The sequence below is a fragment of the Cinclus cinclus genome, chromosome 6 (genome assembly GCF_963662255.1).
Source record: "Cinclus cinclus chromosome 6, bCinCin1.1, whole genome shotgun sequence".
Lineage (NCBI taxonomy): Eukaryota > Metazoa > Chordata > Aves > Passeriformes > Cinclidae > Cinclus > Cinclus cinclus.
Genome location: NC_085051.1, coordinates 31,401,305 through 31,429,137, shown reverse-complemented (window position 1 = coordinate 31,429,137; position 27,833 = coordinate 31,401,305). Strand labels below are relative to the sequence as shown.

At 33.0% G+C, this 27,833-nt stretch overlaps 1 protein-coding gene across 1 annotated transcript in view; it reads left to right on the top strand.

Moving 5' to 3' along the window:
- The window catches only part of RYR3 (ryanodine receptor 3), a 147,551-nt gene that overhangs the window by 97,962 nt on the left and 21,756 nt on the right, over positions 1 to 27,833 (top strand). The window contains exons 67-90 of the mRNA XM_062495378.1: positions 946 to 1,266; positions 2,608 to 2,848; positions 3,162 to 3,249; positions 3,353 to 3,445; positions 6,205 to 6,225; positions 8,146 to 8,160; positions 11,159 to 11,329; positions 11,766 to 11,825; positions 12,946 to 13,077; positions 13,938 to 14,050; positions 16,818 to 16,917; positions 19,643 to 19,752; positions 20,588 to 20,639; positions 21,340 to 21,393; positions 21,684 to 21,783; positions 21,991 to 22,070; positions 22,423 to 22,499; positions 24,168 to 24,241; positions 24,485 to 24,502; positions 24,993 to 25,073; positions 25,466 to 25,554; positions 25,946 to 26,074; positions 26,404 to 26,508; positions 27,486 to 27,567. Coding sequence (XP_062351362.1) covers positions 946 to 1,266; positions 2,608 to 2,848; positions 3,162 to 3,249; positions 3,353 to 3,445; positions 6,205 to 6,225; positions 8,146 to 8,160; positions 11,159 to 11,329; positions 11,766 to 11,825; positions 12,946 to 13,077; positions 13,938 to 14,050; positions 16,818 to 16,917; positions 19,643 to 19,752; positions 20,588 to 20,639; positions 21,340 to 21,393; positions 21,684 to 21,783; positions 21,991 to 22,070; positions 22,423 to 22,499; positions 24,168 to 24,241; positions 24,485 to 24,502; positions 24,993 to 25,073; positions 25,466 to 25,554; positions 25,946 to 26,074; positions 26,404 to 26,508; positions 27,486 to 27,567 — 2,406 coding nt within the window. The remainder of the gene's footprint in view (positions 1 to 945; positions 1,267 to 2,607; positions 2,849 to 3,161; positions 3,250 to 3,352; positions 3,446 to 6,204; positions 6,226 to 8,145; positions 8,161 to 11,158; positions 11,330 to 11,765; positions 11,826 to 12,945; positions 13,078 to 13,937; positions 14,051 to 16,817; positions 16,918 to 19,642; positions 19,753 to 20,587; positions 20,640 to 21,339; positions 21,394 to 21,683; positions 21,784 to 21,990; positions 22,071 to 22,422; positions 22,500 to 24,167; positions 24,242 to 24,484; positions 24,503 to 24,992; positions 25,074 to 25,465; positions 25,555 to 25,945; positions 26,075 to 26,403; positions 26,509 to 27,485; positions 27,568 to 27,833) is intronic.

Sequence of the window (27,833 nt, the reverse complement as noted above, 5' to 3'; positions counted from 1 at the left end):
CATGACACTGCTTTCCAGCATCTCATTCCCCAGTCTGTACACACAACCTCTCAGTGGGCCTTACCCATTCTCTGATTCCATTGAAAGGAGCATGAGTCCTTCTACATTGAATTTCTCTGCTTGCTTCTCTCCCAACTTACTCTTGATGGACTCATATCGTAAAATATTTCAGCATTTTTCCCACTGATCCATGAAAGAGTCACTACCTGCAAAAATCACTGTAGCTTTAAACAAACAAGAAAAAGAAATACAGGTAGATCGATTTAATACGCTTCATAAAGTTCTTTCCATATAAAAACAGTTATGGAAAAGTTTCTGCTTGTCCTTCCTCCCTGTCAGGTCTGCTTTATAGGAACAACACCATATCCATTATTATATCCAGAAACAGTGGAAGAATTTTGCTTGAGAGAGCTGGCACTAGATTGCAATGTGTTGTTAACTGCTGAATAAGCGTCCTTCATTTTCCAGTACAAGCATATGATAACTCGAATTCTTTCCTGGCATTTTTGCTGGGAGATAGTTAATGAACTAAGTACAGTTTCATTTTAACCCCATCCATAATTCCAAATTGTTTATTTCTCTTCCCCCGGGGTGGATTAAATTTCGGCAAATCAGCATAAAAATTGTGAATGATTGTGAATACAAAGCCCAATAGTAATGTAACTCTCTGTTCTGCACTTTTACATAGCTCATCGGATAATTGCAGGACACCTTAGGATAAAGCCATAGCCTATATAGCAGCTATAATTTATGTTTTTGCTTATATGCACATCATCTGTAAGACACAACTTATGTAAGGAGATACCCTTTCTATAGTGTTACTTATAGTTCTTCCTGTCCAGGAAGGTGAAGGAAAAAATCTGAGCCATTTCTATTTAGGGTTAAACACAGACATTCTCTTTCATTCTGCTAATTAATAATTTGGTTTTGTACCCTTACTTGCAGTTTTAGGTATGCCCGATACAGTAGAAGAAATGTGTCCAGAGATCCCTCAGCTGGATAGACTAATAAAGGAAATAAATGATTTAGCAGAGTCTGGAGCAAGGTATACTGAAATGCCTCATGTAATTGAGGTGATCTTACCCATGCTATGCAACTATCTATCCTACTGGTGGGAAAGAGGGTCTGAGAGTGTTCCTCAAAGTGCTGGGCCTTGCTGTACAATGATAACATCTGAGCATCTGAGCATTGTTCTTGGAAACATTCTAAAAATCATTAACAACAATCTGGGAATAGATGAAGCATCTTGGATGAAAAGAATTGCAGGTACAGTAAACATTTTTTGAACAGTAATTGTACTAACAATTTTTAATTACTTTGCTGTGTTTTACCTTATTGCCCAGTGATATAATAACAAAAAATATAACTAGAAATTAAAGACAAATAAAAGATAAATAACAATAAGAGAAATATGTTTATATTTTCTTATTAGTTATATGCATGCATTGTAGCATCACTGTAAGTAGAGACCTCTCTATTCACCATAAGAGCATTTTGAAAATCTCCTTCTCTATGCACTGTATAAGAGCCTTAGCATTTAATTTGGAGTTGTCAACTCCATTGATTTTCAAGACACCTGAGTTTTACAGTAGAGGGTATAAGTGCTGTGAATTCTGTTCATGAAATATCAGGACAAAATGGAAATAAAGTGCTAATGGTGAAAAACCTCAGGAGTAACCCGAGTTCAGAATTAGTTGGTTTGCCTGAATAAATGTGTGAGCTATAAAATAAGCTGAAAGATTTTTCATAATATAATGTAAGATACAGTAACTATCCTGCTAAAGAGGTTTACTATATCCAAATTTTATCATTCAAATTATACAGTGTAAGAACAGAATGTGCAATAACATGGTTCAAGAAAATCTATATAAAGGTAATAATTTCTTGATAAATTTGAACAACCAATACCCATTAGTACTGTATTTTTGGTATTTTAAATGCTGGAAGGTCTTTAATAAAACAAGGATTCCATTAAAATTTAGTAAGAAATTTGATTCTTAATTGTAGGGAGTGTTTCCTGCAGTTTTGTACTGGTTGTTCATCTACATAAGGTGATAATATACTCATGTTGTTCTTGCAAGGATTTTTGACTCAGGTAGTTTGCATTTTATTACTAGTACTTTTACAAAATTGATCTATGACCTTGAATTACTCATTCATTCTCTGCATTTTAACTTGCCCAAGGCAAGATAGGTGAAGGAATTCTTCCAGAACACTATCTTCTGGTGCTTTTCTGACATTGGATACAAAAAACCATCCCAGACACAAGAAAAAAACCAAACAAAATAAGATATATTTTTGTGGGGACTTTGTGTCTCAATCCTTACTTTGCTTAGGTTCTTAGTTACAGACACGGGACTTGTCAAAACCATTTTAGTTTAATTTATATGAGACTGAAATGCATATAAAGCCAATCCACAGTCTTTTAATCTCTCAATATGAAGTTTTTAGAAAGCTACATTCATAATTTTATTAATAATTTTATGGTGCAGAAATTTATGAAACCCCGTACACTTTAATGTTTCTAGAGCTTCAGCATTCATGTTAGTACAATGAAAAACACCAGTTATGCATTAATCATGGAATTATCTATATTTTCATGTATAGTTTATGCTCAACCCATCATCAGCAAAGCCAGACCTGATCTTCTCAGATCTCACTTTATTCCAACACTGGATAAATTGAAGAAAAAAGCTATGAAGATAGTGATGGAAGAAGAGCAACTGAAAGCAGACAATAAAAATGACACCCAAGAAGCTGAGCTGCTCATTCTTGATGAGTTTGCTGTACTTTGTAGAGACCTTTATGCCTTCTATCCAATGTTGATACGTTATGTAGATAATAACAGGTAAAAAATCCTAATAATTAAACTCATATTTATTACTTAATATACTGGAATCTATGATCAGACAATCAGGAGGAGCACAATTCACTTAATGTTAGGGTGAGAATCAGATGCTGCATGTTTTAAGATTCTTAAATCTTAATTCTGAATAATTTAAGACTCTTAAAGACTGATGTACCTTGAATTCACACCTTTTGCTCAGGTGCAAATTCCTAGATTAACTAAAACAAAATGACCTGATCTGTTAATTAAGGATTATTATGTTAAACTGTCTTCTTTGAAGTATCTTATTTTGAATTTCTCTTTTTGTAATTAGAGCTAATTGGCTAAAAAAACCAGATGCAGACTCTGATGAACTCTTTCGAATGGTTGCTGAAGTTTTCATCCTGTGGTGTAAATCACATGTAAGATAAAATGCACATTTTTCCTTTCATTAAATTCTATCTTTAAATTTAAATGTGGTACATGCAGATGAAGTAAACTTCTGGTGATTTTTTTTTTCTTTAGAATTTTAAAAGAGAAGAACAAAATTTTGTGATTCAGAATGAAATCAACAATTTGGCATTTTTAACAGGAGACACCAAGAGCAAGATGTCTAAAGTAAGTTAATAAAAATTGTGGATCAGATAAATCTACACTATATGTTTAATTTGTTGAAAGAAGGCTCCAAAAATCTACTCAGATTGCAGCTGCTCTGCTGTTAGAAGAAAAGAAAAATAGCTTTGCTTCTTGATGACAGATGTGAAAACTAAATATGCAAAATATAGTCTATGTACCTTAGAGTTACTTACTAAATGTCTGCTAATACTCAAAAACACAAGATTAAAATAAAGGTCTTGATTTGAAAAAGTTGCAAATATAAGAAACTATGGGCTTTATTATAAAATATGGGTTATTGAACATTCAGGAAAGAAAAAGGTGGATTATTTTATAAAAGTAAGTGAAGAAACATTGCCTCATCCTTTTCATGAGAATGTCAGTCTGCATTGTCCTGTCAGCTCTGATGGAGCACAGCAGTCTTTGCATACACCTCGTTATTTACATATGCAGTGTACTACATGTGCACCATTTTTCTTGTTTCTCATCAATTAACTCGTTCATTTATTTTTTGCTAATTTTAAATATGACAAGATGCTATGATGGCTTTAAAGTACATCATGTTACCCATATAATAGAGAAATTGTCAAAGGCTGCTTTGAACTTAGCTGAGGAAATTGCCTTACTCAGCTAAAGCTAGATGAAGTCTAATTCCAAATTAATGTTGGTAAATATAGTGAAGAAAACCTTTCTTTTTTCATATTTATGAGTTTGGAGTAATCCTATTCGGAAGGTGTAGCAGAGAAGTAGCATTTAAAGTTTTGTATTTCATTTTATTTTGGTTACCTATAACCTAGCTACTGTAAGTCCAATTTCAAACAGTAGAGAAGCAGATAAAATGTGCTGTTACATTTCTTAATTATCTTTAAAAACGTGTTTTAAAATATGTTTAAAACCCAAGATTTTTTCTTTTTTTTCTCTTGTGAATTGTTTAAATTTTGAAATCTGACTAAGCCAAACCCTGATATTGGAATTTTTACAATCAAAAATAGGATATTATCTGCTCCTCAATAGCTCATGACCAGTACTGAAGAACAAATCCAACTTTATAAAGAATTCTTTATTCATAGATAAGGAAATTTTTAACCTGTTTATCAAAATTGCTTGACAGAATTGGAATGTTTGCATCATCCCTACTAACAAGATAAATAGTGGGCACAACCAGCCTATTTGAGGATCAATTGCACAGTATAGCAGAGTATAATATGTAGCTCTGTATTTTCATCATATGGCAATCATTGCACACATATTCATTATGTGTATGTTAACATTTATACATTACAGCTGGCCTGAGGAGACAAAAAAATCTGTGTACTTTCTTTTTTTTGGACATCATAGATTAGAAACAGTGTATTTAACCTAAACTGTGTCTCACTGCAATACTGGTAACAGGATAGTATGAAGTAAAGTGTTAGTGTCATATTTTTGTCAGCCTGGCATGGCAGGAATAAAAGACAAATCTTCACTAAATAAATAATAGGTCGGTCTCATACTGCTCTGATTTTGATAAAATCACATGAATTTAACATCAAGAATCTCTACTACCCAAATCTGATTTTGAGATTATATTTTCAAGTATCTGTTGTGTATATTTAAGTATAGAGATATATTATGTATGAATATATTTGTAACAGAAATGTAGATGCATATGTAAATACATTTTTATTCTGATGGGTATACTGTACAGAGAGATTCTGGGGGTTTTTGTGGGCATGTAATTTTTTGTAAGCGTATTAATGTCAACTTATGGCATTCCAGGACACTGTGCATGGTTGTTGCTAATAAAGGAAGAAAGAAAATACTGTTTTGTTCATGACTGAATATTTTATAAATATGGTACTGTAACAGCAGGCATGATTGGAGAACAGCTGATAATTTAGATATTTGTTCATTACTTAAATACCATGATGAAATATATGAAGTGTCTTTTAGAAGGGTTGTATTGATTTTCTGTATGTGATTTCTATGCAGGAAATTGCTAATATTTCATAATATAAAATGTAAGTGGTCTAAACCCAGCACATCAAAAAAATTATAGATTTACATCAGATTTTTTTTAAGACTGCATGGGTTAAAAAACCCAAGAAGCTCTCTAAGTAACTGAATTTCAGGTTTTGTTGCAGGTTTGATATTTATTTCTATCCTTAGACATTGATCAGTAGGGGACATTTCATTAGGGAATGTTATTTTTATAATTTCTTGCTTTAATAATAATATTTATCTCAAAAAGTAGCATGTTAACAGAAAAATTAGCCCTTCCCTCTGTATCAGTTATTCCTCTTTATCCACATTATTTCTAGTGGAAGCAATATTATCCAATATTTATCAAGCACAAGAAAGTATAGAAAACTGAACATGAACATTGGCTATTGACAGTGGGCCCAAGGCAGAACATTTTGGGGTCTCCTAAAGGATTGAGGTCCCAGGCTGATCTCAGACTGCCTTGGGTAACAGAGACTCTGGGTTTTCCCTGATACAAAACACTGGAATGCTATCAGAGTGTAAGGTATAATTTATCATGTACAGAAGGTTCTACATCCTTACATGCCATTTGGAAGGAAAAAAAAAACAGAGGAGGAAGTAGCAGTATGCTATTTATTGGTAGCTAATAGCTGTGGTAACAAATGATTCATCATTACAATCAAGAAATTCATTAAGTAGCCATTGTATTTTTATAATACCATATTAACTTTGTTAATAGTTTTTCAAATAAATGTATTAACAGCTGAGAATTTAATTTTTCTTTTCTAAAAATATGGCAGCAGAATGCTCGGAGGGGAACGGTAAGTTAGAGAACTTTCAGCCTGAGAGAGACTGGTAACTTAGATCACATTAAAATACCAGATTTATGATGAAAGTGTTGAAATGGAGAATTCAAACATATTCAACTCAACTAGTCTGCTATTTTCGACCCCTTCATAGGCTTCTTGATAAAATAGCCTTTTGGTTAAGAGGAAATGATGTCCTATTGTGTTTTTCAGTTAATTGGAATAGAAGACTAAATGTATGCATTCACATGTGCATAATAACTGTGTAATATGTATGTGGGCAACTTTTCTGTATCAGGGTGGCAACCTAAATGAACACGTGACTGGATATACACCCTCAGTCACTAAACATTTGCATATCCTACTGAAATTTTATTTGACTTGCCCTCAATTTTTTTAATCTATTTTTAAGAATGTTTGAGTAGACCCATTATAGAAGTTAGAGGCAGTTCGTATTATGAAGCATTATGATTGTTTGTGTCCATCTGTAACATGTAGTACATACTGTTTGCAGATTTCCAATAGTTAGAGGGTTTCATGTTAGCATTTTCTGCAGAAATTTTAGATCTGTTCTTTGAGAGTACTTAAATTGCATAGAATACAGTTACTTTAGAGATACTAAGGTAAATCAGGAATGGATTATTTTTTATCAGCTACAATAAATTAAATATAATTAACATCTTGTCCTTCCTTATTTTTAGTGTATAAATACACCTGCATATACCTGCTGAGCCATGCCTGTGCAGCATCTACATATTTCATATGCATTTTAAATTAAAATTTGCTATTTGTCTAAGGTGTTAAAGATTCTAAGATGCTAAGATTCTAACACTTATTTTGAATATTAGTCTTTCACTTTTCTTGACTTGTACCATTTTTCTTACTGTGGGATATAAATCAAGTAGGCTATAAAAAGATTTTAATCATAGCTTGACATCAACATTTTGAAATTTTTTCAGGTAACACAAGAAAACAAAGTTACTGTTAGGGCAGAATGACAGAAGTGAGGGCTTCTGTGTGGATTTTTCTGCTTGTTTTTAACCAGCAGTTCTCTATAGTATTTTCCTATGCCTGGTTGAGGATTCTTTTCAGTAATAGTTTATTTTATTTTTGATAAATTAATGGCTTTGTTGTTATTTTCTTAAGATATCCTGATAAAATTATAATATAATGTTGACTATGGAATAACAATTTATGTAAGTATATTTAGGGTATTAAAATAAATAAAATAAATAATGTATTAAATAATAAATATAATATTAAACCATTTATTTATTTATTATTATTTATTAAAATAAATAAATGGGAAAAAATCCTCTGTATATATGAGAGTTACAAGTGAGTTTATAATACTCTTCTCAAAATGGGTACTGCTGAGACATTTCTAAAAAGCTAAAGTTTTCTCTCAGGCTATCTTCAAAAGAGTAATAAGATATACGATGGGAAAATAGATCTGTAAATTAAGTGCTACACCTTGCCAGTGATAGTTTGACTTTGAAACAAAGGTTTTTCTTAAATATATTTTGTTGGGGGAAAGAGGTAGAGCTATTTTTGTGAAAATGAGAGTATTTTTCACTATTGGATTATCCAGAGTTCCAGACATCTTTCTTCTTCTAACAGAACTGTGAAAAGATGTAGTAATCAGTGTATCAATAGGTTAACTTACTGGATATCCTTATATATGCAAGCAACAAATGGAAGTGTGTGGTAGAACAGCAACAGAAATCCAGAAGTTCAATCCTTCAATAAATATTAAGCTGATTTCACTAAGATCTCATTTGGTTATGCATTTACAGTCTATTGTCTTAGCTATCAGTTTATTATATTTTTACTGTCCTCATAAAGCTGAGTAAGTTTATAAGTACTTGTAAAATTATCATCCTTTCATCTCTTTTACTTATGGTTTCTTTTTCCCTTTATTTTTCTTTCATACAGGCCATGCAAGTAAAGGTACAGGTCAAAGTGCATGATGTGTCTTTGTTTTAGATTTAGAGATGATCAGGCTCCAAGCACTCTTTCCATTGATCATAGCAGTGGCGTCACAAAGTGAAGCACCAGGTTCCACCTGTTATAAATTTTGTCCCAGCTAAAGTGGCAGTCTTTGACCAGAGCAAACAAAATCTCCTTTGGCACTCCTAAATATTACTTAATGTGATCATGTGCTGAAGCTACCTTTTGTAACTATTTTAGATGTACATTCTGCCTCTGCTGTCTTTCTGCATTCTATTTTTTCCTAAAATAGTGAAGAAGATATTGTAAAAGAAATGTCTAAGTAGAGTCATTAGAAATATATATTTGGCTTATGATAGTCAATAAGAATATTTGGGAGAAATATGCTATAACCTCTATCCCATCTGTAGATGGATAGAAGATTGTATTAAATACAATAAATTTAAATAAGGTATACAGTTCAAATATTACGTTTTTCCAAAAGTAAAATGTTTTTTACTAAAGGTGTGAGGTGTGACAAAGCTTTGACTAACCCTTATTTCTTTTATGTATTTAAAGTATTTGAAGATTTCCTTTCCTCCAGTGAACTCTAGGTCACTTTCCTTTGCATCATTCATATTCTTTTCTTAAAATATGAATTTCTAAAATAGATGAGTATTTTGTGACCTATGGTGCATTCTTCATTGGTGAAGCAGAATAAGCAGCAAAATGGAGAATAAACCCTTTCATCTTTCCCTTCACCCTGTGTGCTGGGAAACACACATGATGCTGTGAATAGCTTGTAATCAATTAAAATGGAGACATGAGTTAAAAGGGAGAAACTCCGTTAAACTAATAACCTGATTTCACGCTTTGCTATTGTCAAACTTCTCCAGGTACACAGAGTAGGATTTAATGACTGCTCTCATAATAATCACAAAGAACTGAAGCTCAAAGAGGAATTGAAATACAAAAAAAAAATATTATTTCCATAATCTTAACCAGTTTTACCTGATTTTTATTATCAATAAATTATTTCTGCATTTTCATTGTGTTTTGAGTAATTATTAATCTACTAAAGAATTTATAATTGTTTTTTGGCATATTATTTTTCTTTTTTTTTTCAGAAAGTGTTTGTGTGACAAAGTCCTCAGACAAGTAAGATCATTACATGCTTTTAGGCAAACAAATGATATCATTATTCTCGTTGAAGTCCTTTTAGCACAGTTAATTATTTGGGCAAAATATAACCAATTTAATGCTCTTTACATATGTAAGGAAGGTACTGTGTGCACAGATGCATAATAGAACTGAAATAGACAAAATTCCATTGAAATTTAGATTTCAGTCTGATGCTCTACTTATACATTTACCAGCTGGAGAAGTGAATTCACAGACAGTAGAATTTATGGCAAAGGCAGAATGGATCTTTTCATGTTTTGAAAATTCTTCAGTTTTAAGGTTCACCAATCTTATTACTCTCATATGAATATAAAGAAAATTGGATGTGCAAAATGTCCACTCACATAAAAGATGCAGAAGCCAGTATCTCTCCTATTCATTTTCTTTCTTTCAAAAATATATATCTGCTACATATTTTGTTATTTCTTATTTAAGAGGCATAGTGACGCCACTGGAATACAGTGATACATTGTGGGGTTTGTTTGTCTGCTGTCAATGTAGAGTAAAAATAATGTCATTATTAAAGCCATTGCATCACTATTTCTAAGGCACTTTGAAAAGCAAAGCTTTAAAGCAAAGTACTCTCTTGCAATTGTTAGTTCCTTAAGAAAGGAAGCCACATCCATTGCGTGTTCCCTCACACTTATAAAACACTTAACGTGAGCTATGTACAGACATTTATCCTCTAGAAGACAGAATTTGCCAAAATTTATCACCAAATAGAATATGTACAGCTGCCTTTTTATTTCCAGAGATTACTGTGATACTAGTGAGGCATTAACTGGGAAATAACGAGTTGCAATGGATTCTGCTGTATCCTTATTTGGAACTACACAATATATTTTAAGAACAGTAGTTAGTAAATCCTAATTGACAGAAGGAAAAGGATGTGGAGGGTTAAATGAAAGCATTTGTTATTTTGTAGCGTTGCACAAGCCTGGAGGCCTAGTCCTGAAATCTTATCTTTAGCAAAACTCCCCTTGATTATAGTAGGAGTTTAATCTGGGTACAGAATTCAGAACTGGGCTGTTTGATGTTGTTGCTGTTTACTGTGTGTTCATTAAATATATGGGTCTGTTTGAAAGATTTTGGTTCTCCGTTTCATAAAAGAAAAGTAGGGTGTGAAATATGTTGTACAGTGTCTGTCATAAGAAGATAGGGCAGATGTTATTCTGTTGTGCTGTTTACTTCTGTCTCTTTTATTTTCCTTTTTCTATTGCTGATGATAGCCAAAGAAACAAAATTCTAAATTTGTGTCCCAAATTTGCTAATATGATAATTAGCAAAGCCAAAGGGCAGTACTTTCCCAGAGGCACTAATTCATTGGCATTTTATTACATTGAATCAAAGACTTTTAAATAATACTCTTTTTTCAGATGGGACAAGTCAGGCAATATTCATTCATTCAGACCCTGGATAACTATGCTTACATATATCTCTTACAAAAATGTAAATGTCCTGAATATATCTCTGTAGCACTAGAAAAATTATACTGTCCCCTGTAAGCTTTTAATTGTAGGGTTGTTTCTGATTTGAAAGGTAAGATCCAGAAAGTATTTTCAAAATCATATGTATGAATGCACACAGAAGTGTGTGACTCCTATTACAACATTGCTGTTACTGCATTTTCTGCACTGGTGCACACCAGAAGTATTCCTTTACACTTCCTGCCCAAGACTGTACACCCTTCCTCTAGTGTAGAATTTTTAATTATTTGCACTACATCAGGAACAGAGTTTCCTTGGACCATTAGGGGAAGAGTGTGTTGGAGAAGTGTGTGATCAGAGAATTAAAGTAATTTTTCTTCTTTTTTTTTCTATTTTTTTTTAACTTATAGTCTGGAGGACAAGATCAAGAGAGGAAGAAATCAAAACGTAGAGGGGATTTGTACTCCATACAGACATCCTTGATTGTGGCTGCACTTAAAAAGATGCTTCCTATTGGTTTGAATATGTGCACTCCTGGAGACCAAGAGCTCATATCTCTGGCTAAGACTAGATATAGCCACGTAAGTGTGTGATTTTAATAGTTTTTAATGCAAAATAAGTAGAAGTTTGAATTTTGAAGCATAGATATCTAAGCAGTCAATATTATTAAATATCTTTATGTACTGTAAGCAATTATAGCTGCTAATTATTGTGCTTTTTTTAAAATATAAGTCTATATAGAGCTGCCATACTTTTCCATTAGTGTACCCCGTGCAGTTTTATATACTCATGTTCTTTTGCACCAAATACTGAACTGCATTAATTAGCTTTAATTCCCTTCAAAGTTTAATCCTTGTTTTATGCTTAAAGAAAGCCTTTGCCCTTTCTGTTATCTTACATACTTTGAAAGCAAAAGAGGTTAAATTTCAGTATTGAAATATAAGCTGTTCTATCCTGTAAAACTTCTTATTAAATTAATCACAATCTGAATTGAAAAAGACTTTTACCTTTCTACAGAGGGATACAGATGAGGAAGTGAAAGAACACTTACGCAACAACTTACACTTGCAGGAAAAGGTAATATAAAAAAATCTGTCCTATAGATGCTGATGTGCATTTTAAAACACAGAATTTGCAACTTCTTTTTTTATTGTGATACATTAAAAAAGATAATCCAAAAAGCTATTAGAAAGGTTTCCATTTTAACATTATTCTTTATGATTTTTCATTGCAATAAATGGCTTATTTGTAGCTCCATTTGGCATATTCAAGTTTCTGGAAGATCTGTAGAATGGGACAAGTGTGAAGAATTTAGATACTGGTAGTCTTAAAACTATAATTACTTAAAATCAACTTGACTGAAGAAGAAAATAAAATTGAAACTCTACTACTTCAGCTTTTCTTCTTGAATTCAGATTTCACTAATGATTAAACTAGGTATTTCTAAAAATATATACATTTAAAAGTGACTGTAATAAAATACAAAAAGCTTGCGTCATCTTAGCACTTGTGAGTTTTACAAGACATTTATATTCCTACAATTCGTATGCCAAATACACTGTCAAAGGTAATAACAATATGGAGTCCTCATCATTCTGTAAAATAAAAATAATTTAAATCATTTCCTACAGTGTTTGAACACAATGAGTTACTTAACTGTCATTGAAGTTGACTGCCTATATGCTATAAATTTGTACTTGCATACATTTAAAATGGACACAAGAAGTAATTTAATTGTTGTTTACCTTTTTCTGTCTTGCAAGAAAAACAAAAAACAAAACCCAAAATTTTGGGTGTAACTCTTCACCTAGTGAAATTCCAGCTGTCTTTTCCAGACTCCAAAAAACAGCTTTACACTCTCAGTATAAAGGTTCTGCAAATTAAAATCAATCCCAGTACTGAATCTGCTTCCTTATTTTTAATGGAGCTAAGTGGAATAAATAAGTTTCAAGGCAGGTTACTTAGTTTCATAAATTAAAAATGCACTACCTTGGTTAAGGATTGAGATCAATTGCCCAATAATGTATAGAATCAATGTCATTTTTCGAGCAGCTAGCAGATGTTAATTTGGTCTGAAAGAGGATAGAAACTGCGAGTATTTATAAACTTCTTTATTCTTCTGTGGGAGTAGAAGTGGTGTTGGTCAAATTCAGTGCCTTCATTCAGCAGTTTACAAATGAAATATGTTGGGTTTCAGTCTGATGATCCAGCTGTGAAATGGCAGCTAAATCTGTACAAAGATATTTTAAAGAGTGATGGACCTACTGACCCTGAGAAAAATGTGGAACGCGTGCAGAGGATATCAGCTGCTCTGTATCATCTGGAGCAGGTAAAAGCCAAATGTCTATACTGTGTTCATTTTAAAAAACCTGTGATTTTTCCTTACAGAGATTATTTCAGGTACAGTGACTGTCTTCATTAAAGTGTCCAGATAAAATATAGGGTTTTGTACAGGTGTGCATGCAAGCACATATGCACATACAGGTGTATAAATATGCGAAGTTTTTAAAATAATCTGTTGAAGAATCCATTTATCTGCAGGGAAAACTCTGGATATATTTCTGCAAAACTTCACGAATAGTCACAAGAAGTACAGTGCACAAATTATCTCCATGCAGTAGCTGAAAACATCGTGGTTTCAGGAAGAGGCGTTTGCTTTTGCACTTATTTTTAATATACTGGGTTTAGCCTGTCTCCTATTTCTTCATTATAGGATGCTGTAGCAACTTTTGAGTTGCTTGCCTGTTTATCCAAATGCAACTTAAATACAGAAAGGCACTTGTACTTTTCCTACAGTTTTACATTTGTATTTCTTAACCTACATAAAGTTAAATCCATTCCATTCATAAATAATATAGCATAGAAATGCATTCACATGAATAACAGAATATTCATTGTTGGAATCAAACAAAATAACAATTTTTGAAATTTACCAAGTAGTCCCACACGTGAGGCATTCTAGCATCTTGAGCTTGCCTGAATTAATGGAGAGATTTCTATATAGAAGGTCCCCAGTATTTTTCCTTATGAATAAAAAAAATAAAGTCCCAAAAGAACATTTTTTTCAGATGATGTAGAGCATTGGCAACATTTTCTACTTAGCTAACTAGCTAACCACTCGCTGAATAGAAAATTTTGGGTGAAAGTTGAAAATTTCCATTGCATATACTAGAAGATATTTTCTCATAGGTTGAACAACCACTGAGATCAAAAAAAGCTGTTTGGCACAAACTCCTGTCAAAGCAACGCAAGAGGGCTGTTGTTGCATGCTTCAGAATGGCACCACTATACAACCTGCCAAGGTAAGGCTGAAAGGTTTATTTCTTCAGAACTTTTGTTTGCATTGTTTACTGAGTGCAAATACTGCTTGTGGTTCACCTACGTATTTATTGACTGTTAAGTGTATACAATTTTAAGAGACAAGAACTGATTAGTCATCAGCTAATTCTTCACAGTAGCAAAATAGTAATTTCATGACAAATAACCTGAGTGTAAAAACACCATAAGAATTACATGCTTCATTTTTGTCAATTATTCTGTATAGTTCCTCAACTTGTCTGTGAAACTTGTTAAGATGTTGCTGTTTCTTTCCATTTTTTGCCTCTGATTGGTTGCTCTTTTTAGTCTTTATTTTCCTGTGTCTTTATTATTTTCTTTTTTTTTTCTTCTCAGTCTCTTTTTTTTTTTTTTAAATTTTTAATTTTGTATGGCTCTTCCTCTCCTCTTGCATGAACACTTCATGCTCTGTAGCTTATCTGGGCCAATCTTAAGCTACTACATCAGAATGTTGTATGAATTAAAGTGACTATTGATCAGTGCAGAGAGCACTGCAAAATTATATTTTAATTTTCTATGTTGCTCTGCTTCTTATTCCAGTTAGATGTAGACACCACAAAGTCCAAGATAAAATGTATCCTGTGCCTGGATCCATCTACTGCTTTAAGCAGAATATTAAGATAAATGGCACTGGAGTAACTTGCTTTAGTCTTTTTCTTCTCAAAAAATCTGAGTTATATTCAGATAGAGATTAAGCACCTCTTTAATTCTTTTTGTGTTTAATACTATTATTCAAAGATTTTTGGCAAAGTATTTAATGAAGAGTTGTGTCAGATTTTTTAATGCCTTTATCAAAGCCAATTTACACACTTGGTGTAAAGGTCTTTAGCTAAAGGTCTGTAGCTGTGCCACTAACACACATGGAGGAATATTAGGTTTGCACAGGGCAAATAAAAAGCCAGTTTCTACCATAAAAAGCACAAAACCTTCCTTTACAAAAATGAATAGTTCTAGACTATAGCAACCCAAGTTCCCATGCTACCACCAGGCTGTCTTTAAAGACCAGAGAAATGGAGAGGACTACATACAACATAACAAACCAGCCAGTATCAACCCTTCCATCTTAAAGAGCTGTGCTTGGCAAAACAAGAGGAAGTGGTATGAAGAAGTACCATTTCAGTACAACTTTTTTGTGAGCAAGTTGGCTTTTTTTACTACCATATTCTGCCTTTGTAAATTCTTGAAGTTTTTAGAATAAATGCATGATCACCCAAATATTAAAAGGGCTCATCCTTTTTTTGCCTTACAAAGCACAAACTTTTATTTTTTTATATTTGAGGTTAATGGAACACTTGCCAAGAGGCAAAGTGGGTTATGAATCTTTAAATTCTTGATTTTTTTTTCCTCATGGCATATGGAATAATACCATATTGAAATGGAACAGTTACATTATCTGCAATTTTTTAAAAAATCTTTTTCTGTTAAAAACATTTCTTGAACTTCTTGAACTTCTCAAACTTTATGGTCGATTTTGTGGAGCAGTTTACTCCTAATTTAAATATGAATATGAGGCAAATCTATCCAGCTATTTCATTTTGTAGTTGCTAAAAATGAACTCTCATGAAACTTTTTTTGTCAATTAATTGTGCTCTCTGCACTTCAAAACAGACAAGTGTGGAAACACAGTTTGAACTTACGATCCTAAAGTCATGGACAGTTTGGGTTAGAATGGACTTGTAAAGGTCATCTATTCCAACCTTGCTGCCATGAGCAAACTTCCAGGTATATTTCTCAATTGATAGGTGCAAAACAAAGTTTTGAAGTTCACTAGTTTATAGACACCTTTTTTCCCCTAGATAAATTATAGGATTCTGACAGGAAAATAAGGCTATCACACTATTATAACAATCTCCATCATCTAAATTGACAGTGTTGCTCAGACATGTCTGAACCCTAGGGAGATTACTTCAAGTGGGGTATGATTAATTCTTAGAGCTATTTAAATCTCTTTGATCCAGAGTTTAAAATGCAGCTCTCTATCTTGTCTATTTCCTCATCTTAGTTGCAGCTTTGTAATGGGAGTGTTAGTTCTAACGTTGATGCTAGAATCAATTAATTTAAAGGGCAGTAAACAGTTATTATGGTAGTAACCTTTCATTTATCCTAGAAAAGATAAATCCTCAGAAAATACTCAGCTTACTCTTTTGAAAATTTTCCAGATATTTAGGTGGCTTTCAGTATAGTTTAATTTTAGTCTCAGAGTTTAAGGTAATCTTCTGCAAAACATACTCTAATGTCTATCTGTTTTTAGGAATTTCAGTAAGATATTTCAGAAATGGACATGTCTATTTATGTGAAGGTGTTTGTTAAATCCCAGAAAAGTTACTTTAACTTCTACCACAAATATTCCAAGAATTCCCTTTGATGAAAGGTGCCTGTAGACACAAAACAAGCAGCTGTATTTTTTAAATTATATTTTTCAAAGAATTAAACATTATTTAAATTAGGAAGTACTAATTCTTCATGTTCTGTGTTTGTTGAATGTACATGGCTTTGAAAAAGTGTTGTATGTGATAAGTGTTTCCTCTGAGATGTGTCTATTTATGTTTGATGTTTTAAGGAAATTAATTTTTTAAAAATGTCTTATTGTCTGTCATCTGTATATGCACATAGATACAGCAAAGTTGTACATGGCAATTTTTCAAACACGGTTTACAAATACATTCTTTCTGACTACTTTATTGAATTTAACTTGTGCCTTTCTTCAATGAAAACCTATATGCTTTTCTTCAGACACAAAATTAGCAATTTCTTCCTGAGCACCTTTCAACGTGTTTGGCTGGAAAAAGTACATGAAAAAACTCAGTATGACAGGCTTATACTCAAGTTAACGGTAATGTAACTTGTGGAGAGCCTCTTGCTTATGCGCCCACTTCTTCCTTCCCAGCCATGATTTGATATTATCATAAAAACATGAATTTGTACAATTTTCAGAGGGGATTCTGATTGGTCAGTTTTTGAAATTTGATAATAAAACAGCACCAGTGTCAGCAAATGAGCCTAAAGTGTTGACTCAACAGCTATTCGATTACAAAATACATGTGCACAGTGTATTTAAAAGGTATTTAATGGTGTTTATGCAGTGCATTTTTACAGCTTTTTTGATGGCAACATATAAATTAAAAAGCTGCGTGGAATGGCCTTTCTAACCTCATGTAGTGCAGCTCAGAAAAAAATTTTCCCCCAAAATAATGTAAAGATGGAATTATTTTGCCATTATCATGTATAGTCTTATTGCCGTGAGCTGTGTTTTCTGAGGAAAGTTAAATCAATGAATAGTGTGCAGAAGCAATTAATATGACTTACAGCTTTCTAAAATTGGTCATTTTATAGAGCAGATTTTGTATATTTCTAATGCAACTTCTTTGAGGACATGCTAATAGTGCCCTGATTTGAAGCTGGAAGACAAGAAGCTGAGGTTAGGCCAATTTCTGTGGAAGAAGGCAATGATTGTCTGCAGATGTTATGATGGAAAGCACTTGATAATTATTTTGGTGTTGATGGCCAGTGTCTGCTGTCTTGATGTCCTAAATCTAGTAATTTAGATTTACACCTTGTGGATGTAAACCCCACTCACTCATTCTCAGTCTGTTTAAGTGTATGTTTTTCTCATGCTTGCATTAAAGTATCAGTCCTGCAGTTTAATGTATAATGTATTCTAGGCCTCTCTTAGCCTTCAAAATAAAAAGTAATGTATAGATATGTGTATAAAAACAGTGAGAGTGTTCAAAAGTACCTGCAGATTTGTCACTGAACGTTAGTTATATTTTGCATTTGGTTTCACTGACCAATCAGAGGATCAGAATTGTACAAATATGTATCCTTACTAACCATTAACCATCTGAGCTGTTATACTCTGTTCCGTTACCCCTCTTGATCTCACTTTCACAACCCCCCCAGGCACCGTTCTATTAACCTCTTCCTCAATGGCTATCAGAACTTTTGGATAGAAACAGAGGAATATTCATTTGAGGAGAAACTAGTTCAGGATTTGGCTGTAAGTACTGACATAATTGGGCATATATTTCAATGCCCACTTCAGTGTGTATTCTATGTATCTATTATAAATGATATTTAATTTTTGTGTACTGTTTGCATAAACTTATAAAATATTAATCCTTATGCTTCAGACCATAAGGTCATTTTCTGCTGTGGTCAAAAAGACATTTGTCCTGTGATGCGCACTGAAGTGCATTAAGGTGATTTATGCCTTCAGATGATCTATGTGATACTCATTCTTGGGAACAGAAATTGATTAGATGAACCGTCAGACTATTTTTGTCATTTTGGTAATTCCTATGTTTGTACATTTACTCAGGTTTTTTTAAAGCTTGACACTATTGATCCTTTTCCCTTTAAAATTTTTTATGCATAATTAATTTTAACATTTTCAGCTTTGATACAAATTAATTTTGCTCTTTTCCTTTTTGATACATCAGAAGGAAAAGTAAAGACATGAAGCCATATTCAGCAAAAATGTGGTTTACCTGTGTACTTGATAAAAAGAATTGGTAAATTTCATTATTTTTGTAGGGCATATTGATTCAGAATGCCTATTGTTCTTCTCTCTATGTAGTTAGCTTGTCAAAAATACCTCCAAGGATCTTATCTCCACAGTCTCTAAACACTATGAAAGTTAAAATACAGCTTCATGGATCACAGGCAGATGCCTCAGGAAGTGCTTCCGTGTTAACAAAAACAGTCATGTTGTGCTTTCTAAAGACCCATTATGCCTGATATTGTAGAGTCATAGAATGGTTTGGGTTGGAAGGGACCGTAGAGATCATCTAGTTCCAACCCCTGTGCCATGGATGCTCTGGACAAAAATTACATGGTCAGACTCTGTTTGACTTGATGCTTCTTGCTAAAGGAAAGAATGAGGCCATTAATCAAAGCAGTGTCTACAATTCTTTCAGATTTCCTAGAGAAGTAAATGGAACTTCTGTATTTACAATAAATCTACAATAGGTAGAAACAATACAAAGGTGTGATAACACAAGTAAAGTAAGGGTAATAATCTGGTCCTTGGCCAGTTCTGACTTTGTTATATTTTTAACTGGCAAAAAATGTTTGGAATTTACAATAATGAGCATTAATTGCACCAAGGTTATTTAGAAACAGTACATGAAAATCTTGTAGCTGACACCAGTCTGAATAGAATGTATCTGACGATGTTATTAAAAATTATTCCAGTATTCTACTATGAAATAATTGAGCTAGTACTTCCTTTCAATTCAGGTCAACTGGAGATGCATGATTTCTCTTGAATAAAGCTTCCCCAAGATATTCCCAGTCTCACTCTCAGTACCTTGCAAATGAGAAACTTCAGTTACAAAAAGTAACAAAAAACATGAATAAAAATCATACACTTTTATCTCTTCCAAGTCATACAGGCACATAATGTTTCAGATTATTCTGTAAACTACTGAATAAGTTTAATACAGACAGTTAATACAAATTGGATAGCATAAAATTACTGAAATCCTTTCCTAAGCTTAGTTACTGATTTTTTTTCTTGCTTATGAGGCTTAACTTTTATATTCTAAATCCTGAGACAGACATCTCCAAAAAAAGATGAAGAGGAAGAAGAAGAGGCTGAGAAAAACCATCCTGATCCACTTCATCAGATTATCCTCTATTTTAGTCGCAGTGCTCTTACAGATAGAAGGTAAAAGAGCTGAGTAGAAAAGCCCATTGTGTAGAAGCACACAGTAACTGAATTTTTAGTAACATTACCAAAGTGATTTAACACAAGTGTAGTACATTATTGTACATGGTGAATACCTTTTTCCCTCTCAGTTTCATTAGAGTTTTCATGCATTTAAACTTTGAGAAACCTTTACATTGAGATAGATATTGACTATTTTTGACATTTTAAAAGCCTGGTAAATAGCTAGTGCAGAAAAGATTGAGCATGATTTCTCATAGAAACACAAATTCAACACGAATTGCAGGTTTAATCAGATCACCTTGCCCAGGTCTCTCCTGGTAATAGACATGTGTTCTTGGTTTTGGTATTTAGTACATTTCACTCAGTAAGTCAGAAAAGGTTTTGTTTATGTTTATCAATCTCATCACCAGTTTCTATTTTGACATTAGATTGTTGATTAGAATGATTAGAATTAGATTTTTGAGTACTCCAGAGCTTTGTATACATTTTCTGTATGACTAATAATCTTGCCATCTGATAGTTATAATCATTCTAGTTTATATCTCCATATTACTTTTCTGCACCTTCAATAGTCAATGATGACTCAACATGACTAAATCGAGTGCACAAAATATACCTTTAAATCATTTGAGTAAGAACTTAGAGACTTGGATGTAGATAAGTCATTCATGATACAATTTTCAAGTTTCATAGCTTTCCAAGTAAACTAATAAAATACTCTTTAATAAAAAAGGTAGGCATATGACATCTTTATATATATATTACTATAAATAATATAAATATATATAGTACTATATCATAAAATAATTTAAAATATTTTTACTCTTCACAGCAATCTAGAACATGATCCTCTATATATTGCCTATTCTGCCATGATGGCAAAAGTAAGTATATAATTTCAAGCTCCATCCCTCACTGCATTTAGGCACTTCCCATTAATTTTAGATGCTTCTTAAAACTTTTCTTTCTGTTTCTTACATAGACTGCTTGATACTAGTAACGTCTGTATTTTTAATGAAGCAAATTCTATTCAGAGTTTTACATATGGGTATAATGAGAAATTTCCTATTTTAAAACAATACTATAAAATTCCAGTAGGTGCAATCCTGTTCCTTTCACTTGGCACTTGTTTTATTTTGCATATGATAAACCCACGAGCAGTTTAAACCCATTAGTTATCTTTATTCTTTGGGTAATTATTTTTAAATTAATGCTTGAAGTTTGTCAAAGATAAGTCAGTTTTTGAAGTATATTGATTGCAGCTGACTCATGATGAGAGCTTGACTGTGAAGAGAAATATCATGGATACAGAGATATGGCACAAGACTATATATCCTGCAATTACAGGTTGTATATGTAGCTGGATTAATACCCTGTAATTCTCAGGGTATTAGGGAATATCAGCTTCTTAGTGTGGATGAGCACAAATATTTACAATTGCAGTTTTTTTAAATCTTCTTAATACCTTTACTAATTGCTTGAAAAAAAAATATTTGGCCATTTTTGTAGAAATACTACAGCAAAAGGAGGCATTATTTTTCTTAATAAGCAAGATCTTGTGATTTCTGTTTTTAACATAAAAAGAGCTGTCAGGAAGAAGAAGAAGAGGGAGATGAAGAAAAAGAAAAGACATTTGAGGTGAGAGTTGAAATAACATTTCTTTCTCATAATCTAATGTTGAAATATTTTAAATATGTCCACTAGAATAAATGCAAAAATAGCATAACACATTGTGTGTTGAACACAGTGAGGTGGCTTACTAGGTTATCCATATGAAAGAAAGATGAAAGGTTTTGAAGCTTTGGAGTCAAACAACACATGGATTTTGGAGGCAGATGGTCTTCATCAACTTCAAATTTCTCATCTTCCTATTTTTCCTGGATCCATTCCAATCTGTAGTCTGCTCTCATTTTTGCTCCCAAACCCAGGAGAAAGAAATGGAAAAACAGAGAACTCTCTACCAGCAAGCTCGCTTGCACGATCGTGGAGCTGCTGAGATGGTCCTTCAGATGATTAGTGCAAGCAAAGGTAATGCTGTGTGATATATTTAAAGTAGACACAGTTGTGTTATGTCATTATGCCTGTCATGTACATATCATATCCAGCTTCTATATGACAGTTCATGAGGCAAAATAAATGTCAGTAACAACTGCACTAAGGAAAAGTTCCAGACTGCACTTCTGACTGAAGAGTTCATAACTGCAAGTTTTAAAGAGTGTGTCTTTGTTTTGACAGGTCATACAGGACCCATGGTTGTTGAAACACTGAAACTTGGTATTGCTATTCTAAATGGTGGAAACACCATAGTTCAGCAGGTAATGATTTTCTAACTGCTCTGAGTCTTGCTTGCATAAATGAGTAATCTTGAGAATTTTAGTGTCCTGTTGTTTAAATTAGTGTACTTAATTTTAAGCCAAACAGTGAAGACGTATCAGTGCATTTTTGGTGCAAAAGCAATTATATTTCTTTTCTAGTGATTTGCATTTCAAGAAATTAATTCAGAAAGTTTTGAATTAATATAATTTCAATATCATTAATTATAAGGGTACTTACTACTTTTACTATTTTATTCTTGTTTATAAATATTAATTAATAATTGATAATTATTATTTTTGCATTTTTTTGTTAACATTGTATTTTTTCCCTTCAAAAATGTACAACATTTAGAAAATGCTAGACTACCTGAAGGAGAAAAAGGATGATGGATTTTTTCAAAGCCTCTCTGGCTTGATGCAGTCCTGCAGGTAAAACCATGAATTTATGGTTTTAATTTAAAATTACTGCATTATTATAGTTCCATTTTATCCATGTTGGTGGCTTATTGCTCAGTGCAGGTGCATGTGTTAGATTTAAATTACAGGAGTCACAGGTTGTAGAACTCATGTAGGGAAGTTTTGTGAAACACAGGAATAGCCTGTGTTAATCTTTTAGAGTATTCTTCCAAAGGAGAAAATAAAGCAAAAGGCTGCACATGCCTTTGAAGGCTTAGTTTGAAGAGGCAGAAAAGTAAAATATAATGGCTCCTTTACTGATCCCTCAAGGTTTTTGCCTGGTAGGTTCCAAGGACGGAGAAAAGTCACCGCTAAGGGAGAGACAGGCCAGTGGAGTTTTACTGAGCTTTCAGTTTCTGCACATTTCTGGCGAGTTGCCTAATCTCTGTCTCTTCTGAATCCTCTGCATACGTATCACCTTTGTTACAGTTGGCATTTGACCAGTGAGACTAGTAGTCCATTACCTTGATAAAACAGTTCAATTTAAGGTAATGGACTCCCATAGAGAAGATGGAAAATTGCTGGTGTTTTTGATTACTCTCATGGTAGACAACCTCCTTCTCTCAGCTTTTTAAAGAACCAGAAGGGTTCTGAAGGAGTAGACTGGGAATTAGAAGTGGAGCAGCTGTATGACTAGTGGGTAAAATGTGGAAGGAATAGTGACCTGCATTGCAGAAATTATTGCTGAATAGTTGCAGCCTAATTCAAAAATATCTGCCTTGTAATTTTTTCATTTCTGTAGAACACTTTAGCAGGGATTGGCTCAAGCAGGCCTTGCTGTGATATCATTACCAACTGTACATATCTATAATTCAGGACCTCATTAAAAGAGGTATTGATAAAATCACTTGAGCATGACAAGAGAATGAAAACTATGCTTTAAGAAATGCTTTTGGTTTTAATGATGTCACTGGATTGAATATGTGACTGCATTGCTGTTTAACCGAACTAAAACTAGATAATGATAGAATGATATTGTCTGGTTTGAACAAAAATATTCTGACTGGTGGTGAGCACAATCATGATTTGCTGTTCCATGTGCTAGCTATGCGAAATTAACAGAATAAAATTCAGGTATCAGTGTCTTTTGACATTAGAAGATATAGAACCTCTGATTACATTTCTGTCTTGTACATATAGAATCAGAAATTCCATTAATCTTCTGAATAAGATAGTCATGAATAATATATACAGAAACAATATAATAAAAGTAATAGCAACAGCTTACTTGAAAACAGTGTGAGAGAGAAACAACGGCAGTAGTGTCCTTTTGGTGGACAAATCAACATTTTTGGTGCTTTAAATTAACACAAAGTGTGATATTTCAGGCTCCTTTTCCACTCCTCATTAGTACATGAAACTGTGAATGACATTAGGAGGAGTGAAGTTAGGTAAGTGGTGAGACCTGACCTGAGACTCATTTCTTATCAGAATAGGACACTGCACCTTTATTTTTGTCCAAGGCTCATTTATTTAATAGAAGTATTAAATAAAATATGAGGCAATGCATGTAGTAGTAGGTCAAGAGTAGTTATTGAAGGCCTCTAGACATTTTGTAGAAGAAAATTATTTTCCATTGGTTACTACAGTTCTTTTTCCTATTTGTGCTGTTTTGTTTTGTTTTTTTTCTTTAAACATAAGTGTTCTGGACTTGAATGCGTTTGAGAGACAGAATAAAGCAGAAGGCCTGGGAATGGTTACTGAAGAAGGAACTCGTAAGTAGAATGAAACTGATTCCAGGAGTGCTTCAAACATTGTTTGTCCTTCCTTCTTTAACTAGAACTGTCATTTACTGTGGCTTGAGGTTTCTGTTATTAAACTTAAAATAAGTAATTCTAGGCTCCGGGTTCTCAATATGTTTTTATTTTTACAATATCTTTAGCAATAATTTTTAAGAAAAATATTGTAACTTCCAATATTCTTATCTTGTATTCTTGTTATTTTTCTTTGATCCACAGTCATCGTTCGTGAGCGTGGTATGTTTGGGTTTACAGTTTTTGATACTATTGTTGCAAAAGTGTGTTGCAAATACAGAGAGAAATCTCTCATTGCATCTTCTCAGATATCTTAGGTTTAGCTTTATGGTCTGCAGCAGGTTGTGTGTTTAGCTTGAATAAAAAGTTTGATGCTTATTTTAAAAGTGTCACTCATATTTAAGGCATGATTTTAGTTACAACTAACAATTTACTTATTAGATATATATCCTGTTGCCTTTTTTTTTTTTTCAAATTAGTGTTGTTTTTTTAACCATGGATGCATTGGAGTGCTAAATACTTTGGCTCTGCTTTTTCTGTCTCAGTTTTTCTTTTCATTATTATCAGTCTGTTTCTTTTAAATTGCTTTAACGCTTTTAGATAATGGTTCTTTTATTAAAATTCCAGTTTAAAAGGTTACTGTAACATTATGTGTTCTGCATAGTTAATCATAACAATTGTCACATAATCATTGTATTTATATATTTTGAAGGTGAAAAAGTCCTGCAGCATGATGAATTTACTCGAGATCTATTTAGATTTTTGCAACTTCTCTGTGAAGGGCATAACAATGGTAAGAGAACTGAATGAATTTTGCAAAAAATGTGTGGTGAGTCTGTTCCTAAACAGAGTGCAGTAGGGTCAATTCCGATGTTTTCCTCTAATGCATTAAGTTTGCTGAGGGCAAACTGGCATGACAATCTGAACTGCAGAGTTCAATTTGATTTTTTTAAGTCTTAATTTAGTTTTGGTGTTTAGCATATTAATAGTAAAGCCTGCTCCAAGTCATCTGGATAACAATCCTTCAGTTATATTTACACCGAGATCTAAAGTTCAATTTCTACCACATAAGCATCTGTATCCAACAAGATAATGAAAAAGAAGGCATTCCCCAGGAAAATACAAAAATAATGTTGTATTTTTTCCTTTATATACTAACCAAGCACAAATCACTTCTTATTTCAGATTTTCAGAATTACTTACGCACTCAGATGGGCAACACCACAACAGTGAATATTATCATTAGTACTGTTGACTACCTCTTGCGTCTTCAGGTGAGGAAAACAGAGATGATAACTGAGTATAACATATTTGCCTTTCCTTCACTTCTGTAGATTCATATTTTATTGGAATCAAATGTGAAAATTCTCTCTAAAAGAAGAATTTTTATTTATTTAATATCTTTTTTCCTTTGAGAGCAGATGACGTTTCAGAATTCTGTGTGAAATCAGATGTTTCATAATGGATTTCATTCTTCACTTCTGGGGAGAGTGCAAAATATTATTTATTGAGAAATAGTAATATTAATCTATTGAGAAATAGATTGACAAAGATATGCTAAATTTCACCTGAATTACTGATTCAAGTTTTGGGGATACAAATGCAGGCAGTAAGTACTGCATAGAGAATTCAAAACTAGAAATTGTAACATTGTTTTTTTCTTAGGAATCCATCAGCGACTTCTATTGGTACTATTCAGGAAAGGATGTCATTGATGAATCAGGTCAACGTAACTTTTCTAAAGCTTTGGCTGTCACCAAACAAATATTCAATTCTCTTACAGAATATATCCAGGTAAACAAAATGGTTTCTCAAAGTACTAACAGAGAAGTTCCATGCTCACATAGCATGATCATGTTCTTCTGTAAATTTGTAAATGCTTTGCACTTATTTTTTTAAATTTTGATAAAATAACATGGAATCACTGGACCAGTGTAAAGTGAAAACTAAAACACACAAACAGCTATGAATTTAACAGAATACAATTTGGTGTTTATGGACTAGATACCCAGAGGTCTTGGAAAACCTTCTCACGTAGCTTCATGGCTTCCTGAAATTTCTTTTTGATTTGTTTTGGTTTATTTGACATAAATTAAAAAATGTATTTTTCTTAATTTTTTTAGGGTCCTTGCATAGGTAATCAACAGAGTCTGGCTCATAGTAGGCTGTGGGATGCAGTTGTTGGCTTTCTTCATGTGTTTGCCAATATGCAAATGAAACTTTCACAGGTATTTTCAACATTAATTGCCACTGTGCACTCACCTTCACTAAAACCAAACTTGACATTTACAGCTCAATTATACCTTTCTGATAATGAATGTGGCAGTTTGGTCCCTTCCTCCTTGTTGCCAAAACCAGACCTGCTAGAGCAGAAGCACCATTAGAAGCTTTTCCTCCCATGCTGAATATAAGTAGGCCAAGAGAAAAGTTGAGAAGGATCCAAACGGGGAGGGAGTGTGACATTTGGTCAACTTATCCAGTTAATTAATCAAAGACAACTGAGCATGGTGGCACAGGCAGTCCTCATTTCACTGTACAGAGCACACTGGAGTCCCACTCCAGTGTCAGGATTCTGTATTCTTCTGTGACTTCTGCTTAATGTATCCATACACTCAAGCTCTGCACTGAAGGCAACAGTACTGAAAGTAATTTCCTTTCTTATTCAGTGTCTCTACTACCCCCTGACTAATAACATTTCTTCCCACCCTACAGAAGAATTTTGAGAATAGTATGTAGGGCCTTAATGTCAAACACAAATCTACATTAGACGTACTACATTCTGTAATTAAACTAAACAGTTCTAGTCCTCTTTAACTGGTAATGCATTATGCCATTAAATATTGCCAGCAAAGTGAAAAAGGATGGATCCTTTCTGAGATATACTTTCAGACCTGTGTAAAAATCCTTTTTTTTTTCCCCTTTGTTTCTGCAGTCCTTATTTGTACTTTGGTACTCCTTAATGCTTTATTAAAGCTTAACTTTATGGTATTAATACCTCTACTGCAGTAAGTTACATGTTGCATTACACTTCTGATAACAATCACAATAAAATGACAATGAAATGTTGCTGAATAGTGTGAATAAAATTTAACTAATCATCTTTAATACCATTCTTCTCTAAACTTTAGTTTTCCATATAAATACAAATTAAAAACAGTCTTACAGTGCTTTCTTTTTTTGTTTTTGTTTTTTTTTTTTTTAATAGGACTCTGCTCAGATTGAATTGCTTAAGGAACTGCTAGATCTACTAAAGGATATGGTAGTGATGCTCTTGTCACTGCTTGAAGGTTGGACCTGTTTTTCTTTATGATCAAATATGATTATCTCACCTTCCTAGTGTAAAGCACAATTATTATTTTCATCTTTGTAAACTGCTTTTTAATTGCCTTTATCTAATTTTTGGGGAAAAATACATTCTTCATATTTATTAATAATTATTCTGGAATATACATAGTAATGAAATAGAGGGCTACTAGAGAAAAGCACATTGGAAGAAAAAATACATTTTTGTTCTGTTTTCAGCACAAATATGAAATATTATTTAAAATGTAGC